The sequence below is a fragment of the Ambystoma mexicanum genome, chromosome 5p (genome assembly GCF_040938575.1).
Source record: "Ambystoma mexicanum isolate Mex_15411 chromosome 5p, UKY_AmexF1_1, whole genome shotgun sequence".
In the NCBI taxonomy this organism is placed as follows: Eukaryota; Metazoa; Chordata; class Amphibia; order Caudata; family Ambystomatidae; genus Ambystoma; species Ambystoma mexicanum.
Genome location: NC_090930.1, coordinates 929542492 through 929561722, shown reverse-complemented (window position 1 = coordinate 929561722; position 19231 = coordinate 929542492). Strand labels below are relative to the sequence as shown.

Sequence of the window (19231 nt, the reverse complement as noted above, 5' to 3'; positions counted from 1 at the left end):
TCTAAAATGAATGAGAGACCCCTATGCCTCCACGCATTAGGCCCCATCCCAAAAAAGCACTAGCATCGCTTCCAACTGGACTGTGGACACATCTCTACTATGGCTCAAAACAAGAAAGCAAGAAGAAAATATACATACCTCTCCTGTGAGGGATTGCCATCTGGCAAGGGTGTAGAATCCCAGGCTTTTTGATATTTATTCATTAATAAAATCATGCAGCTAATTCCATCTCTCAAAGGTAAATATGCTGATCGGATGCCCCCTTTGTAAGGTCCATGCCAAAACCATAGAATGTACCTTTGAACTGCTTCATCAGTATCCTTATCTGCAGCACCTGTTCTACCAGTGGCACAAAGCACGTTCAGAGGGCACACGTGCCCATTTGACAGCTGCAGTGACAGCCAAGTCTCTTCAGCACAGGGACTGCATTAAGACATGCACTCCTCTACCACACCCCTATAATTAGGAGTTCACTGTTCTGGTGGCAGATACATTTTTAATGGTATGTCTCATAATTATTACGGCCACATAAATGTGATATCACAGATGTCAGCCCTTTGACCCAGCTCAGCTGTGAAAGGCTGATGTGTATTCTTTCCAGAAAGGTTGGGCTTACCACTGTTGGGAAGACTATAGCCTTGGCGATTGCCTCTCTTCGTTTATTTGTGAGGGCAGGTAACACCCTCCCCAGAGAAACATCCACTCCAACGGAAGCTGTCCTAGGAACAGGAATCAAAGGGCACACCCAACCACAACAGAAGTAGCCTGACCTCAGGATGCTGCATATCTAAAGGGCTTTGATTCTACTGAAAAGTGAAGGGGCACTGTTAGTATAGACAGATGGAGCTCTATACAATTGGAAGGTTCCGCCATCTTGTTTCTATCTACCTATATCTTTCCTTCCTATCCCCTCCACTTCCTGTAGCACAAAGAGCTTTAGGTGTGATGTCAGAAGGCAAAGTCCACTTGTTCCAAGAAGAGGGATTGGACTGAGGGTAGTTTCAGTCTAATCACATGTGGGCGTTTTCCTGTAAAAGAAAGGGTCTCTCACTCTTTCTTGGATTCACTCTTAAGCAAATTCCTGAGGAATAATTAATTGCCCCTCTTTTGGGAGAGTTGATCTTTCTGTGACACCTATTTGACTCGTAGGCTGCCTGACGTAGCCCCTTGTAACATGAGGTGAGGCCTTGCCATTCTGTGCAATCGGACCTATTTGAACCATATGCTGCCTGATGTAGCCCCCGGTAACATGAGACGAGGCTTTTCCAATATGTGTACAGACACCATTATGTCTGTAACCATTTGTGTATTCTTGCACCATCGTGCCATGCACTTTCTGTAACTAGCGCCTAGATGCCTCAGGGCTTTGTGCGCTGAAATAAATGCAAAAAGTAAAATAAGTAAATAAACAAGTCCTCCACCAGTGAGGTAAAGACTGAGTGTCCAAGGCAAAGGGAAGCTCGGTCCCCTTACGATCCTCAGGCTCCAGTGGGAGTCAACTGCTGTTGAGACAAGACCTGCCTGTCTACCGGCTACAACAGTATCCAGTACCTCACTGTGTTGAAGGACTCCCGCAGTTGTGTTGTAAAAGCAAAAAGAGAATATCGAGGCTGAGTACCCCAAAAGGAAATACACCAAACACCAGCTTACAAAGATACACAGATCTTTATTCTATGACTGAACAGTTTTCAAAGGAACAAAGTATCAGATAGCTATCTGGCCCTCAGTACATCACAGCGAATACCAGCCCTTTCGGTGTGAGAAGGAGTAGGAGTGTACATCAGAACATTCACTCTTTTTATACAATTTGTAACATGATGTCCAGCCCATCTACAGGTTAATCATTCCTCGGGCTAGGAGTTCATGCCGAGTTCACTTCTGATTTATTCATCTATATGCATGTGGATTATTCCTAGTTTATACACAAATAGGTTACAATGGCGACAGTGTATCTTCAGATTTAACATTAAGCCTTAGTACATGTTTAATACAATGTAGTTCAACAAGTGTTCACGTTCAGTATTTAAACAACATTGTGCTTAATATATGCTCGCGGATCAGTATCGTTGGCACAGGTAATCCTCGGTCTACAGGTCAACGAAGGACAAGGTCTCATTACATGACCCTAACATTTGGCCTACGGGCAGTTTAGACAGTAACTTGCATGTAGAGGTCAGGACAGCCATGTTACTAACAGTAGAACACTGTCCACAATTTCAGCACAAATTCATTGGAGGCCTTCTCTGGGGTGCATACTTTGTGTCCTAATGTACCTATCGCTTGTGAACAACATCCCCCTAGCATCGAACACATACCAGGAAGACATTGTATACAACAGCAAAGAAACATCAGAATACCTAAAATAATCAGCAAGACCGAAAGTAGCTTCCATCCCCAAGATCGCAAGAAGGGAACATGCACTTCTGAACTAAGGACATGCAGATTCTGTATTGCCTTGAAGATAGTTGGGGAGGAATCTGGCACAAAAACACATCAAGCGGACCCCACTAATTTACATACCCCACCACGTTCAGCCAGGATGACATCTAATGCCATCCGGTTCTGAAGTGCTACTAACCTTATTGCTTTTTGTTCTAGAGTTATATTATAGAGTATGTCAGTGGTCCAGTTGATGGTCCTCTCCAGTACTCTCGCTAGTCTCCTGATATCTCAGAGTTCATTATTTGCCCCCAAGATGGCACAAAGGATTTAGCTACATCACCTATAACTTGTGCTGAAGTGTCACCATTCTCGTCTCGCCGTGGACGAGCCTTTGAAATCTCTACAGTACTAGCAATGAATACCCCGGGTAACAGAATCCCTAAATAACAAGTTCCCTGCCAATCCCTGGGTAGCCATGGAAATGCTACATTACCAAAAACAAAGTAGACAGGTTCACCTACATACAAAGGTCTGTCCTCGCCAGTCAAATTTGCAACGTTGACGCAACCTTTAAAATCACCCATTGACTGAGTACCATTCCTCTGTATGCAGAAAGAAACTGAATCGGGGCTGTGGTTAACAGTATAGGAAAGAGGCATGGCGTCCTTATTGCCTATAGGAGCCATCTTAAAAGAGATCAAAGATTGAAAAGGACGGGACAGTCTATCAGAAGGCCTAATAGAAGCAACATTAAGCTTACTCCTATTTGCAAAGAGCGAGCATCCCAGGGGCGTCAGAACACGCTTTTCAAACTCGTTCAAGTTAGTCCCATCAAAGTTACTTTAGATGCTATCGTTCCATCGGCCAAAGAATAGTGCTCTAAGAGAAGCATAGCATGCAGTTGTCAAAGGTAAAGGATGAATATACCAACCTAGCCCCTTATCCCCGTGTTGCAGTAAATGTGAACAGACCCAACAATTAGATTTGTTAAAAATGGCATGTGTAGCATTCATGATGAGTAATAATGTGTTGTTGTGATATCTCTGTCTGTGTTGAGAGTCTCTAGGAGATAGAGTGTGCAGATGCACGAAAGGAGTAGAAACAGTAGGTACATTTTCAGTAGGTAACAAATTCTCAAACGGATGTACTTCTTCTAGATACCAGAAACCTAAGACAATGACTATTGTAAAAACCAATTAACATTATCACAAGACAGCAATACGTTTTCGGGGCCCAGACATTAGATTGTCCATTTTCGCAGCTGGTCACACATTTTCTTATCTGTTCTGTGCGTGTGGGAGTGGTTGCAGGCATTGTATTCTTCAAACGAAAGCACCAATGTTATTTGCTGGCGACCTCCAGGCCAAGCGTTTTCTTAGTCCTTCCACAAACCCTAGCCAACAGAATCCCCTTATGTACAAATGATCGGGCCAAAAAGACAACCCCTTCGATGATTTTCCTCGATGGCACAGCCAAACCGTGCAGCAAGTCTACTTCCTCGGATGCAGATCGTACCTTGTGATCCCTGGTACTGAGTGATCTGTGAACAAAGATTCGGGACAACTTCCAGAAACAAAACTGTTGGTGAGTGTGGAGATGAAATGGCTGTTTCCCCAGACGTCGCGGGCTCAGGGAGAGTCTCCGATGCACTCTCGATGCTGGTTGCTGCTTCGTGATCGTTGGTTACAGCCTCGGTGAGGGGTTCTGCATCTTCTGTATCGTGTGGCACTGGGTGTGGAATCCTCTTGGTGTGCAACGCGTGTATCCAATTCTTCGTTCCTGCTACCCACACCGCAGTCTGTGTGACCAGCAAAACTTGGAAGGGGCCCCACCAACGAGGTGCGAGGCAAGAAGATCACTCGAACGATTTTGTGAGGATCTAATCTCCCGGTCGTATGCTGTGACCGGGGCCCTCGTTCCGTACAGGTAAAGCCTCTCGCACCTAGTGATAAATCAAATACAGGTTTTTAGTTAACTGTTCACAGTAGTCAGAGAGAAGTACATTTTCGACGTTTCGTAAAGAACGAGACTTCGGAACATTCCAAATATTAGCTGTCCTACCCATAACCACCTCAAAGGGAGAGAGCCCATTCTTAGTTTGAGGGGTTGTTCTCATAGATAACAACACGATTGGTAAGGCGTCCGGCCATTTTAGTTTGGTGCCGGCACACGTCTTAGTGAGCTTGTTCTTGATGATGCCGTTGTGTCTTTCTACTAGTCCAGCACTCTGAGCATGTCTAGCCGAATGGAACCATTTATCGATCTGTAATCCCGCACATATCTGCAGAATTACAGCAGCAGTAAAGTGTGGACCATTGTCCGACCAGATGACTCCCGGCAACCCAAATCTTGGAAAATATTCCTTTAACATAGTCTTTGCCGTGGTCATAGCTGTGGCATCTTTGACGGGAAAAGCTTCGACCCATTTGCTAAAAGCACAGATGACAACTAATACATACTTGAAATTGTGGCAACGCTCCTTTTCAATAAAATCAAAATGAATAACCTCGAAGGGGACAGAAGGTGGACCGAAACTACCCCTAGGAGTTGATGTGCTCTTTCCCACATTATGCTGCAAACAAATCATGCACCCCTGAACGAAGCGTTCAACTACTTTAGGGATTTTGTCATTTACCCACACATTTTGCAACATTTAGCGATTTTTTTGAGCACATATATGGGGCGGACCATGAGCCATAACAACCATCATCATAATATATGCGTCAGGCAGTAACCACTTTCCTTCAACTTTGTCCACCCAACACCCATCATCATTTAGTTTTCCCAAACCCTCAGCCCATTTCTTAGATTCTTCTAATGTGGCATCGGCTTGGATATCCCTTACGGAATCAATACCCTCATCCAAAGTACAGGCATTTGTGGCTTCCCTTGAAGTATACATTTCTGAAGAGAGATGAGTGGCAGTCTGTTTGGCTATCTAGTCAGCAAAAGCGTTCCCTTTTCCTACATGATCTACAATCTTCTGATGTGCTGTGCATTTTATGATAGCTAGCTGAGTAGGAAGTGCAAGTGCTGCTGAGAGTAACAGTACTATCAAGGAGCGATGTTGGATTTTTGTACCATGTGAAGTCAAGAAACCTCTTTCTGCCCAAAGTCTACCGAAGTTGTGAACCACCCCAAAGGCATACTTACTGTCAGTATATATGTTTACTGTAAGCCCTTCGGAAAGTTCACAAGCTCGGGTCAATGCTATAATCTCTGCGGCCTGCGTGGAGTTATGCGTGATTCTCTTGGTTTCCACGACCGTGCTCAATGTAGTGATTGCATGAGCAGCTGTGGATGTGCCATCCGGAAGTTTGAAGCAGGAGCCATCGCAAAACAGCTCCCCTTGCGGATTGTTCAAAGGAGTATGTTTCAGATCGATTCTACCTTTTGTCTCTTGTTCGTTAGTGTAAAGGCAGTCATGTGACTCTTCGTCCCTGCAAGCAGTACCTTGCAGGAAAGGTAAAAGTTCAGCCGGATTAAGAGCACAACACCTCTTAATTTTAATGTGCGGTGCGAACAAGATCAATTCATATCTCGTTAATCGTGCGGAGGTGAGGTGTTGCGTTTGTGTTCTGTTCAGTAGAACATCTACAGAGTGAGGTACCATCAGGGTTAAAGGTTGGCCTAGGACCATTCCCTCGCTCTGTTTAACGGATGCAGCAGCAGCAGCGACAGCTCGCAAACATCTTGGCAAAGCGCATGCTACAGGATCAAGGGCGGAAGAAAAGTAGCCGCACGGCCTATTCTTCCCTCCATGTTCCTGCGTTAATACAGCCAAAGCACATCCATTACATTCATGCACATGTAACACAAAGGCCTTTTCATAGTTTGGTGTGCCCAAAACTGGTGCTGAGCACAATGCAGTCTTAAGCAGATCAAATGCTTGCTGGTGTTCCAAGTTCCACGGCAATGGTAAAGAAATGCCCTTCTTTGTCAAAGCCAACATTGGTTTAATCACTAGTGAGAAATTGGGGATCCACTGCATACAGTTAGAAGCCATTCCTATCAAGGCTCTAACTTCTTTCTGCGTATTTGGGACCGACATGCTAGAAATTAGTTTTATCCATTCAGGCGTCAACCTTCTTCCCTCCTTTGACAGGAGATAGCCTAAATAGGCGATCTCCTGACAACAGTATTGAAATTTTTTAAGCTAAGATTTATATCCATGTTTAGCCAAGTGAATAAGCAACAAAACAGTGCCCTCCTTACAAGCGCTCTCTGAGTCAGCAGCTAAAAGCAAGTCGTCAACATATTGAAGCAGTGTACAAGTAGAGGGCAACTGAAGGGTATCGAGCTGCAATTTCAAAGCCCTACTATATATACTAGGACTTTCTGTGTAACCTTGCGGTGCACGGGTAAAGGTAAACAAAAGTCCCCGTAAGGTGAACGCGAACAGGTATCTACTGTCTTTGTGTACAGGAATACTAAAGAAAGTGTTCTTTAGATCCATGACACTAAAATGAGTAGCTGAAGCCGGGATCATGGTTAATATTGTCGTCACATGAGGCACAATTGGAAATTGTGGAGCAACGATCTTATTGATGGCACGTAGATCAATTATGGAACGAAAAGGAATTGCATTATCGCCTTTTTTGTACACGGGTAAAATCGGACTAATCCACAAACTACCTGCAATTTCCTCAATCCCCCCTCGATACACAAAATCAGAGACGATGCATTTCAAAGCTTGCTCACCATCGACCAAAATCTTACACTGGGGAATATGTGGCAGCTTTACTCCATGTTTCAAAATGATCTTAACAGGTTCAATTTGCAAGACACCGACGTCATTATCATCAATTGCCCAGAAACACTCCGGAACATCACTAAATTCCGGCGGCAAAGGTCTGGTCAAGAATTGACGGACAGAAAGTTGCTGTGGTGAAATCGTCAAACGCACTCCATCAGAAGAACAATGAATTACCGTATTTAATTCCTTCAACAGATTCAACCCCAACAAATTCTCTCCACAATTCGTAGCCAAAAGGAATGGACAACGATCCGTAAAGGGACCCAAAGAGATAGGTACCGGCGAAGAAACCGGACAGACAACTGGTGTGCCAGAAAACCCTAGAGAAACATTGGTTTGCCCTGACAGTGGAATGTTTGGAACCCGTGAATGATAAATGGAACACTTCTGTGCCCCTGTATCTATCAAGAATAGATGTTTCCTATTTCCCACTAACATTTCAATGTAGGGACCGTTCTGATTAACGGGAATAGGCGTTGGTTCCAAACCCTGCTTCGGGCAATCCTAGCTAAACAGAATGTCGTCAAAAGGAAGTTCTTCAGAGAGGTAAGCAGCAGAAGGATGATCAAAAATGTTTCTATTATCCACACTCGATGTCTGATTGTCCTGTGAAAAAGGTTGCTGTGAATCCTGTGAAACTGACCTCTACCATGACCCCCTACACCTGGGCGACCTTTGGATCGTCTACCCATATTCCCAAATGTGTTATTTGACCTCTGCTGAAGGATCGGGCATTGTGAACACCAATGACCCTCTTGCCTACAATAAGCACACTGGTTTATGTTTACAGGACCCAAGGGCGCATTTCCCTGCGGAACATACTGACCTCTAAATTGCGTTCTACCCCCTCTAGGGCCTCTAACAATTTTCTGCATTAATACATTTGTGTTTAAGTCACCTTTTCTCTTTTCAACTCTTTCCTTTTCGTTATTGACACGATTCTCATAGTACTGAGCCATGTGTAATACTTCTAATAATAATAATAATAATAATAAATTGGCATTTATATGGTGCTACAAACCCTCAGGTATCTGAGCCCACGGTGTGTGGTGCTCATTTATCGACATCGGAAGGATGAAAGGCTGAGTTTGGCCCTGCCGGGATTCAAACCTGCATTAGCAGGCTATGCACGGATGTCAAAGCGAGCGCTCTACTCGCTGTGCCACTTGACCGGCTTCTGACTGAGACTTTGCTTGCCAGGCACTCTCGGAGGACATCATTTGCGACTGGATGTCAGGCAGCAATCCGCGAACAAATTTGTCCACGAATAATCTTTTCCCAGACTCTGTGCCTAAGTCTTGTCCACTGAAATCTGAAAATACCTGTTCGAACCGATTAAAGAACTCGGTAGCACCCTCAGACTTCCCATGGACACAGGCAGTAAGCTTGTCCCAAATAATTCTCTTTTCAGGAATTATAGTTTTCAATTTTGCAACTATTCTGTCAGGCAAAGTTAGCATTACCTGAGGCGGTCTTTCACCAGCTGGCCTTTCTCCATCGAGTCTAACCATGTTAGTCCATGTATCTCCCAACCCTGGTACATCATCTACAGTTCTAATCTGTTTCCACAGATCAACAGGCAGGAGTACAGGAAATAACAAGTCAATATCACTTAGAGTGAATACTGATGATTGCAAGACACACTCTATTTCTTTGTAGAACCCTGTCGGATTCTTCCTAATGTTGGGAATATATTGTTTAATGGTGTTCACTTCCTGTCTCGAGAACGGGACGTGAACAAACTGCAACCCATAATGTGCAGGAATTTCATAGTCCTGCGCACCCGTTCCGCCATCCGCTGGAACCTCGACTTTTGGGACAAGTGTCGGAGGAACCTCTCTCATAGGCAACTGAGAAGTAGGCAACTTCGAACGCTTACTAAGCAACAGAGCCAAATCGAGCGTTAAAGCAGCCGAAGAAGTGTCAAATGAAAAAGCCCTCTTATAAATACTCATTAACTCTGCGGGACAACAAATCTTTCTTTTTACACACTCATCCTGTAGGTACTCTACCATTACCTGTATCACTTTCCTCTGCATTTCCAGCGTATACTGACTATACGTGTCATATACTTCAATGGGAGTTATCGACGTGTCTGAGATCCATCTAATCGCATCTCTCGTACAAATTCGTGTTTCTTCAGTTATCGATTTTCGACAAGGAAGGAACCGTTTCTGTACAAACATAACGTCCAAGCTATTACCATCTTCATCTTTATTTCGTAATCTTTCCAGCTCCCTTCTATACTCAAGAACCCTCTCAACATGCTCTAGCACCTTCTTCGCAGTATCTCTAGAGAACGCTTAAGTATTCAAATCCCTCAACCCTTGTGGGAGATCTATATTATTTAGCCTGTTCCACATTACACATAAATTAATTCCTAATCCTTCAAAAAAAAAAACGTTTTTCTCAAGAAGATTGTCTATATTAGAAAGTGCGGCAAAAACATTAGCTTGTTCACCCTTCTCCATGCACTGCTTAGCCCACGCAGTTAACTTACGCTTTTTCTCTGAAGACACAGTATTACAAGTTACAACCCTTGATCCCGCTCCCCGATCTACTACAAGCGGTGTAGAACCACTTGGGAGAGGGAGAGTAGGCAAGTTTTGAACATCAGGAAACAGAGGTGCTATTACTGGTACAGCAGGCAAAGGTGGAGGAACGGGTGGAGGAGCAACGACAAGAGGAGGAACAATGACTGGAGGAAGAGGAACAGCAGGAGGAACAATAGGAGGAGCAGGAGGAACTATGGGAGGAGGAATAACAGCAGGAAGAGGCAAAGCAGCAGGAAGAGGAACATACGGAGGTGGAGCAGTGGCACCAGACCTTTGTTCATTTAATAATTTATCGATAAGTTCATCAGAAACATGAAAGTCTTTAAAAGGATACATTTTCTGGATCCCAAGTGAAAAAGCCCTATCCATATTCCTAACTGACTCCGACTGTTTATTTTGGTCATACAACAACGCTTTTTCGGCGTTCGTCATATGACGGCGCGCATGCTTTTCTCTACTCTTAAGTTGCTGCAAAGCTTCTTTCCTCCAATTCTGTAATACATCAAATGCTGCAGGTGTAGCCTTTTTCTTCAATAATATAGATTCTAAGTATTCAATACGAGGGATTTCAAAACTACCATTGATTGGCCACTGAAGTTCGGAAGCATGTCTAGTTTGACTGTGCCAAATATCATTAAATACTATACTACCAATGCCGTGCTTACAGTACGTAGTACACACCGACGACCCCTCCATTGGTGCCAGACAGCCAAATTCCAAAGATTGTCTGTCCTTGCGGAATAATGCCCTGAAGCAGGCAGACAATTTCCCAGGCATATCAGAATACTGGTGTTACCTGGTCAATAATTGAACTCGCGAGTGCAATGCGCCAAAACAAATTATCAGGATACTTAAGAATCGGGTCACGACTCACCTGATCAAATCCTAAGGAGGCCCAATCGGATTACAAAGTTTTCTAACAAAGATTTCCTCGTGGTTGGTGATTTCAGCAAATCTGTCTGCCTCACTATATGGACCCTCGTCAAGATGCCGACTCGGACCGCGTGCTCACCGTCCAGGGATCGGGTCGTGCAGCGCTGAGGTGTCGCATCTCATCCAAGAAAGGGGCCCCCTTTACACCGTCCGATCCCGGTCAGATAGCCGCGTCAACCTTCAACGAACTGGCATCAATCTTGAGGGTCCCTATTCGGGCGCCATCTGTAAAAGCAAAAAGAGAATATCGAGGCCGAGTACCCCAAAAGGAAATACACCAAACACGGGCTTACAAAGATACACAGATCTTTATTCTATAACTGAACAGTTTTCAAAGGAACAAAGTATCAGATAGCTATATGGCCCTCAGTACATCACAGCGAATACCAGCCCTTTCGGTGTGAGAAGTGAGTAGGACTGTACATCAGAACATTCACTCTTTTTATACAATTTGTAACATGATGTCCAGCCCATCTACAGGTTAATCATTCCTCGGGCTAGGGGTTCATGCCGAGTTCACTTCTGATTTATTCATCCATATGCATATGGATTATTCCTAGTTTATACACAAATAGGTTACAATGGCAACAGTATATCTTCAGATTTAACATTAAGCCTTAGTACATGTTTAATACAATGTAGTTCAACAAGTGTTCACATTCAGTATTTAAACAACATTGTGCTTAATATATGCTCGCGGACCAGTATCGTTGGCACAGGTAATCCTCGGTCTACAGGTCAACGAAGGACAAGGTCTCATTACATGACCCTAACATTTGGCCTACGGGCAGTTTAGACATTAACTTGCATGTAGAGGTCAGGACAACCAAGTTACAAGCAGAAGAACACTGTCCACCATTTTAGAACATAGGGTGACTTTGGATTTCTTCGCAGAGCGACTGGGCTTAGGCCAATATATACAATAAAGGAGGCACAATATGATATCCCGTTTAACATTGTGCCAGCCCTCCCCATGTTTGAGATCTTCTAGAACAAGAGCTGAACTTAGCCTTGAGTCACTGGATAGGCAATAACGGCATCCTGAGAGCCAGGACAGCCAGCCTGAACTGGCTGAATGGCTTTCAAACCGGGTTCACTGCATCTCGAGCCGTAGGACCCACTGGTACTACCTTTAGCACTTAACTGCACTCTTCGAACCACCGTGTTTGCATCTTCCTCGACTAGAATCAACTCCTTAACGCCGTACCCCAACTCGAACCTCTGCAGTGTCACTCACTGACTCGAAGCAGCTGTTACACATATGACTTAACCTGACTCCACCTCAAACTGCTGCTTTGCCAAACCGCACACTGGGGCATCAGGATCACTACTTTGCACCGTTACCAATCCCTTGACTCATACCATGGGAGCGTCATTTGCCGATCCTACCCAGATATTACAACCCTTGTTCGACCCCTCACTGATCCTGGTGAGCACTCCAATCTGCATCGTTTTACGCCACCTTCAAAACCGCCCTGTCTGCCAGATTCGCCACAGCTTGACATCAGCTGTCCGCTTGGATCAACATGACTCGCTGAACCCGAACTTGGCTCAAACCACTTGGACAACAGCTTGTAACCTAGTTTGACACTGTCAAACTGCCAAGAACCGCAAAACGTTATTGAAGAACATTATGGATTTTACTTGGCTTTCATCCCTGATTCGTTACCCAGAATGCCGCATCTTTTTATCTTTGCTGATTCTGCGTTCTTTCCTCAGTGGTGGGTATTGTGGTGTGTTTTCCATTTAGTTATTATTGCATATGATGTGTGTGATTAAAGTATACATATTTTTATAGAACCTTGATTGGACATTCCTTTATTTTGGACTGTTATACTTCGCTGTTTAAGTTGCTACCGAATCCCATTCACATCCCTCTTGAGAGTATAGCCTTCCGTCGGCCCACGTTACCACAAAAGGCATAGGAGGGATATCTCTCAAGTGTACCTTTTTTACCATTATGATTGTGTTGGCTCTTGGTTTGTAGAAATGTGAGGGCTGAGTGGGCACTTCAGCCTGTCCAGACCCGTGTACTTCTGCAGGTCAAAAGTTTCTTTGTCACATCTCTCCCACCCAAAATGAGTATATTTCCACCTTCAGCTAATATTTTGAACAAAATCTGGCCACAGACTGACACTCTGAACCTAAGACAACACTATTCATTGAGCTCTATCAACCCTCCTCACATTTCTAACTCTACAAAGAAATCTCCACAGAGTGATGAATTGTCAAAGAAATTATGTTACAAAGAAATAGTCAATTGATTCCTTAAGGAATTATTCCACAATGAAATGTGCTTCTACCTTTAAGAATTGCATACCCCACTGGGGCTCCATGGCGTTTACCTTTGTAGCCTGGATATGACATGGAATGGTTTCCTAACCTTTTACTTATATGTTAAAAATGACATATCTAATGTTGCTGGCCCAATCATTCAGTATGTTAAGCTGTTCTATCTTATTCTCTTTCAGAAGTTCAGAGACCACCGAATGCCTAAACATGATTCTCAGATGCTTGTCCTTCAGTGAGGCTGGCTGTGCCTTTTCTGCCGAGCTGTGAAAACACTAAGCCTGGTGTAGCCCAGCCCTCGGCTTTCATGATGGCCACAACCGCTGAAGGAAGCCAGCTGCAGAGGATTATCCGAGATTTGCAAGGTACAGTATGGAGCAGTGAGCTCACTGTCTAGCAGTGACTGCGCGTCCTGCGTTGTGCATTTATTCTGTTCCGATTTCGTTTTGGCTGTTGTCTGCTCTTTCGTTCACTTTCCATAGGAAATACAACTCCATCCTGGGCAGTTTTGGGGTTTTCTTTTATTATGAGTCATTCGCATTAATTATTCTAACACTCTTTCCGGTCTACTTTTCCATTCCATATGGTCCCCACTCCCCTGAAAGCACTTCATGAAAGAACAAAACAACATCAACTTGAATCTAACCTACCAACCACTTCCCCTTGTATTGCGCTACGTAGAAAACTTGTTCTGACATGATTTTCTAAACAAACGTCATGTTAAAATGTAGACATGTAATTGCCTCATTTAAGGTGTTTTTGTTTGGTGGCCCCTCCACCCCCCTCTCATTCGTTTTGTTACTGCCTCTGGCCGGTATGGCAAGTTTATCATCCAAATTCCAATCACCCGCAATTGTCTGACGCAAGCTTTCCCAAACTTCATTTTGGTGTCTGGGCAAAGAAATGTGAGCACATTTAACATTAAATGGTATAGATGGGTCATTTGTTGTTAGAGTTCATTATCAATTTTGTTGGTAGAGGCAGAAACAGGAGATTGCAAGAGCTGACTAGGCAGAGCTAGAAAAATGTAAATAGGATGTAGTTGCCGAAAGGGAGACCAGGGTCAAGATGAAGGGACAGTAGAACATTAACAAAGCAGATGCGTTCTTTTTGTGACTATCAGGGGAGGGGAGAATCCCAGTGAACACCGTATTGACCTACACACAAGCGACATTTACTGTCATTCACTAGGGAGTGAGGAGTAAATCCCAGAATAGTTTGACGGCAAACTAACATTCCATTCATTTGATGTAACTAAATGTATCGTCTTTTTGTAATGAAGCAAAATACTTGTTGCAGAGAAGAATTATTATAATTGTTAGAAGTGCGTGGGTCTGGGAGCAAGAGACTAACACAAGGGTGGAATGTTGATTAATAAATACTTGTATTCACAATTAAATAAAGGAGAGATGGAGGAAGTCCTGACTAGCTTTACCTCCTAAGAGGGCTTTTCCTGCCTCAACAAAACTAGCTAATGAAACTGTCAGTGTCAAGATTTCCAAAGTACAGTTTGCGGTCCTGTATACAAATCCTAAGCTGTCCCTCACAAACTAAACTTAATATAAGGTGAAAAGGAAAATGTCTTTTGGCTGCCACCCTGCAGCCCAGCTTTGCAGTTCCATATGAAAGTTCAAAAAAGTGGTGTAGAAAAGCAAACAAAGGTTCCACAAGGCTTGGGGGTTGATTGCCTTTCCCCAGAGACTTTACATTGTTACACAAAGTGGATTTCTTTTTGAGCAGACACGCCTCCCGAGGGCTGCGACAAGGTAGTTTAGCCAGGTTTACCTTCTCAAGCTGTGCTCTGATTTCTTCTCTTACTTGGTGTGGGTCCCAGTTGCGATTATCTATTCCTCTCCTCTTGGTGCACACTCGTGACAAGTAGGGTATGCAATGTCCTTCAAATCCCAATTTTTTCCCTCTGCCTTCAACTTCACCCACCGCCTTGGTTTACTCTCCTGCCGTGGTCTTTGAGTGTTACTGAAATATGAACTTTGTTTTCTTCTTGAATATAGTTTGGGGAGCACTTCCCCAACCTGGGTCCCAGACCCCCTTCACATGCTCACTCACAGTGTTCCTTTTATCCAATCTCTCTTTATTCCACAGCCCTGGTTTACTCTCCTGCCAGGGCCTCTGAATGTCACTTGTTTTTGCACAGTTCGTATTTTCCCCTGTTATAGCTTGGGGTATGCCTTTCTCATATGGGTCCCAGAATTCTTTACTTGGTTGTTGCAAAGTTTGTATGTCCTATTGTTCCTGTTCAGGGTATATGTGTCCGCGTTGGGTCTTAGACCGTTTCTGCTAATTCTCTCTGCCCCAGTGAGTATGTCTCCTTCACTTTGCTATGTGCCCGATATGCTCTCTGGGCCTCCCCAAACTTTAGACTATTCACCCTTGTACCTGTATGGCTTTGGCCATGTCTCTCCGGTTGCTGACGGGTCTCCCAGAAGCCTCAACGGTCTCTTGGGCTCAGCGGGACTTTCTGCAGTCCCTCATGTGTCATTCCTGCAGTGTGTACATCCCTGGGATCCGTAAATGCGCCATAGACAGGCACACCTTTTCTCCTGGTTTATACATAGGAAGAGGACTGCAACGCGTGTCAGCAAATATTTTGGTGTCTCCCTGAAGTTCTTTAGGTGGTGTACCACTGCAGATGGATCTCGCAACAGGAAATGCACCAAAGCACCGGGAGAAGGTGCATGCACAGGGGTGCACGTTTTCTGAGGTAATGTATGTGGATGCCATCCATAGAGAGGCAAGAAGGGTGAATAGCCCACTGATGAGTGCACAGAATTATTATAAGCAAATTTTGCTGCCCCTAACACAGCTAGCCAGTTGGTCTGGTACTGTAAGCATAGACAATGTTGATACTGCTCCAGGGTAGCATTTGCTCTTTCTGTCTGGTCATCTGTCTGAGGATGATAAGAAGAGGAATAACGAGTATCAATCCCCAAGATTTTGGTTAACACCTTCCAAAAGCGGGATGCAAACTGTGACCCACGATTGGACAGCAAACCAAAAAAAAAAGAACAACCTTGGCAAAGAACAGAGCAGCCAACTCAGTGGCTGAGGGAAGACCTTAACAGGGTATACAGCATGCCATTTTAGTAAATGCATCTACAACCACAAAATCCATGGTGGCCATAAACCAAGGTTTGTGTGGGATTGACATAGCCTGAGAAAGACAACCAGGTGTTCTTTTACACTGCAAGCATATAGCACACTTCAGGATGTAATGCACTACATCACACTTCATATGAGACAACCAACACCATCTCCGGAGTATCTCCAGTGTCTTTCATTGGCTCGGATGGGCCACAAGTTTGGCATCATGAGACCAGCATAAAGCTGCTTAGTAGTCTCAGTGGGAATGTATAATCATTCCTGAACACAGGGCAGACCATCAATAATGCAAGCATTCATGGATTCTGCCTCTGATGGATGGCCTTTTACCCACCCGGTATGGTGTCCAATAAAGAAGACGAGATTAAACAAACACAGATCACAGAGTTGTTGGGTAGTATAGGGCACTCGATACGGGTGGTAGCAGGACCTCCCCTCACCCTGGACAATGCATTGGCTTTGCTATGCAAGCTACCAGGGCAAATGTAACCGTACAGTCGAGCATAGCAAAGAATAGGTGCAACTGTATCTGTTGGCATTGGTACATTTGGCGTGGGACAGTGCTTGGAGGTTGCACATGATCAGAAAACACCAAGATTGGAAATCTAGCTCCCAACAAATGGTGCCGCCATTCTTTAAATGCTGCTCTGATATCCAGAAACTCCTGTTCCATGATGGTATTATTCCTCTCACACAACAAGAGAGTCCGGGACAAGTATGCTACATGATGTAATTGGCATGTGGTAGGGCACCTTTGTGACAAAATGGCACCTATGGCATCTGCCGAGGCATCAGTCTCGACTATATATGGTAAAGAAGGGTCTGGATGTTGGAGGACGAGTGCCGTGGTAAAAGCATCTTTCAGAGTCTGGAAGGCATTCTGCGCCTCAGAATCCCACAAGAAAGGTACAGAATGACGAGGTTCCAAATCTATTGCACAGTCATACTCCTGGTGTGTGGGCAACAGTTCAGACTGAGCCTTATCGAACGCGCCCAAGAAATACTAATATTCGATAGGTGCAGTGGATCCGTGCTCTTGTGTAGTTGCACTGATGCTAGGGAGCCCGGACAACAGGGTCAAACAGGGGGAACAATTTGTGGCAGAGTCACGGAGAAAACAATGCTCTTTGCAGAACAAAGATGTAAAGGTTACAGTCTGATCCACCCAATCAATGAAAGGGGTGTGATGGGGGGCCACAAATGATACCAAACTGTGGAGTGGTTCTCAAGTCAAAAGAAAACATTTCAGTGTGACCCTGATGCGTGCATGTCTGTATTGGACTGGTTTGTTCTGTCACCTGGCCCGAAATAATACAAAAACGGTCCACAGCATGTACGGATGCGGTTTTAGTCTGGACAGGGAACCCATGTTCTTTAGCAAAGTGGGTGTCGATGTTATTTGCTGTGGCCCCCCGAAATCAATCATCACTGGTACGGTCAGATCACGAGTCCCAAAAAAACAAAGTCACTGGTAGTTAGATATGCAGGGAAGAGAGGGGAACCCCAGAGCCAGACTTGCAACAGACTTGCAAAGACTCCTCCAGACAGCTCTTTCTAAGGATGAGTCTTGGCATTTCCCGACAGTTTTATATGCCTTTTAGGGCAAACCTGGATGAAATTACCCATCTGGGCATAATATCAACACGATTTCATCATCGGTCTCTCCCTTTCTTCCTTGGTCAAGAGACCATGTGTGGCACCTATCGGCATGGGTTCGGGTTCGCCTGTTACAGGAGGCACTAGCGTCTCAGACTTTCTGGAGCGCAGTTCTGGGATTCTGCGTTCACCACGCATGATACCAGCATCCACCTGCAGAACAAGATCCAGGAGATCAAAAAAACTGGATGGAATCACTGGAACCACAAGAGAGCGTCTTTGAGTTCATCAGACAAACCACAATAAAACATTGCATCTTTTTTCTGTTCAGGCCATTTCCTCTCAGCAGCCAAATGGTTAAAGTGTGCTAAATATGACAACTAACTTTCTTTCTTTCTTTCTTTCTTTCTTTCTTTCTTTCTTTCTTTCTTTCTTTCTTTCTTTCTTTCTTTCTTTCTTTCTTTCTTTCTTTCACATTTATAAAGTCAGGAATTCCAAATTGGAAGCTTGGACCTTATACCTGGCATCAAACACCAAGTTCATGGCTCTCAAGAGTGTGTCAGAATCGTATAGGGCGGGGTTGCCTGCCTCAAGAAGGGGATTCACACAAGCTGCCGCTCTTCCTCCGAAATGTGCAAGCACAAAAGCAGCCTTTGTGGTTGCATCAGGAAATGCTATCAGGCCACAAAAAGTGCAATTTGCACTGATTAATGAATGCTCTGTAAGTCTTTGGGTCTCCCAAAAAGCGTTTGGGTGGGGCCAACGGAAAAAGGACCAGGCAAAACCACAGGCGAGATCCCTGGATTCCGAGGTGTAGGAAGCAGTGACGATGGGGCAGCAGTGGCGTCACCAAACTCATCATAAGGGCACAACGGGTGCACTAAACTCTGCAATTTATAATGATGCATGGGCGGCTGACACACATGTGCGGAGAGCAGAAAAATCCTGCAACAAATGAGGTGGCCCCTGGATCCATCACAGTATGGCATAAAATCTGTCAATAGCAAGTGTTTGTCCAGATAACCCCAGTCACCTAAACCTGATGACCGAGGTCTTCTTTCAAAGGGAGACTGCCCCCTCTTCTCCCCCCGCCCCCCGCCTCTCCAAGAGCATAGCCTGCAGGACTCCAAGAAAGCTTGTCAGGCTAGGGGGCTCAAGTGAAAAGGCAGGAGCAACCAGCAGTGGTAGAAAGGAAGCAAACACAAAAAAGAGGTAAGCAAGTCAGTATCAAGAGAAGTGACTGTGAACAGAACACCAGCACCCCTCTCTCCCTTGTCCCCGTCTCCTCCCTGGTTTCAGGTATATGGTGCAGATTAACCTAAGGAAAGGGGAACAGCTCCTACCAGTGATACTCTTGTCTATAGGCCAGATATCCCGTCCAACGACAGTAGCCAACGGACACCAAAGTTCCAGGGAAAACGCAAGGACCTGATCCGGACGGCTCGAGAGCACGTACACTAAAGTAGGGGAAAAATACCCAGTTCCAAGTACCAGGTAACCAAGGAAATCCAAATATTCAAAGCAGTTCAGGGGTAATGCAAACAGCAATCCAAAATCCAACAGTAGTTATATCCAGGGAGGAAAAAGAGTCCACAAAGCA

At 44.6% G+C, this 19231-nt stretch overlaps 1 protein-coding gene across 3 annotated transcripts in view; it reads left to right on the top strand.

The window, feature by feature from the left end:
- Positions 1–19231, top strand: part of FYCO1 (FYVE and coiled-coil domain autophagy adaptor 1) — a 1135599-nt gene that overhangs the window by 230164 nt on the left and 886204 nt on the right. For all 3 annotated transcript variants that reach the window (XM_069613367.1, XM_069613366.1, XM_069613365.1), the window contains exon 3: positions 13098–13280. In XM_069613367.1, the coding sequence (XP_069469468.1) occupies positions 13223–13280 (58 nt within the window). In that variant the 5' untranslated portion in view covers positions 13098–13222. The remainder of the gene's footprint in view (positions 1–13097; positions 13281–19231) is intronic.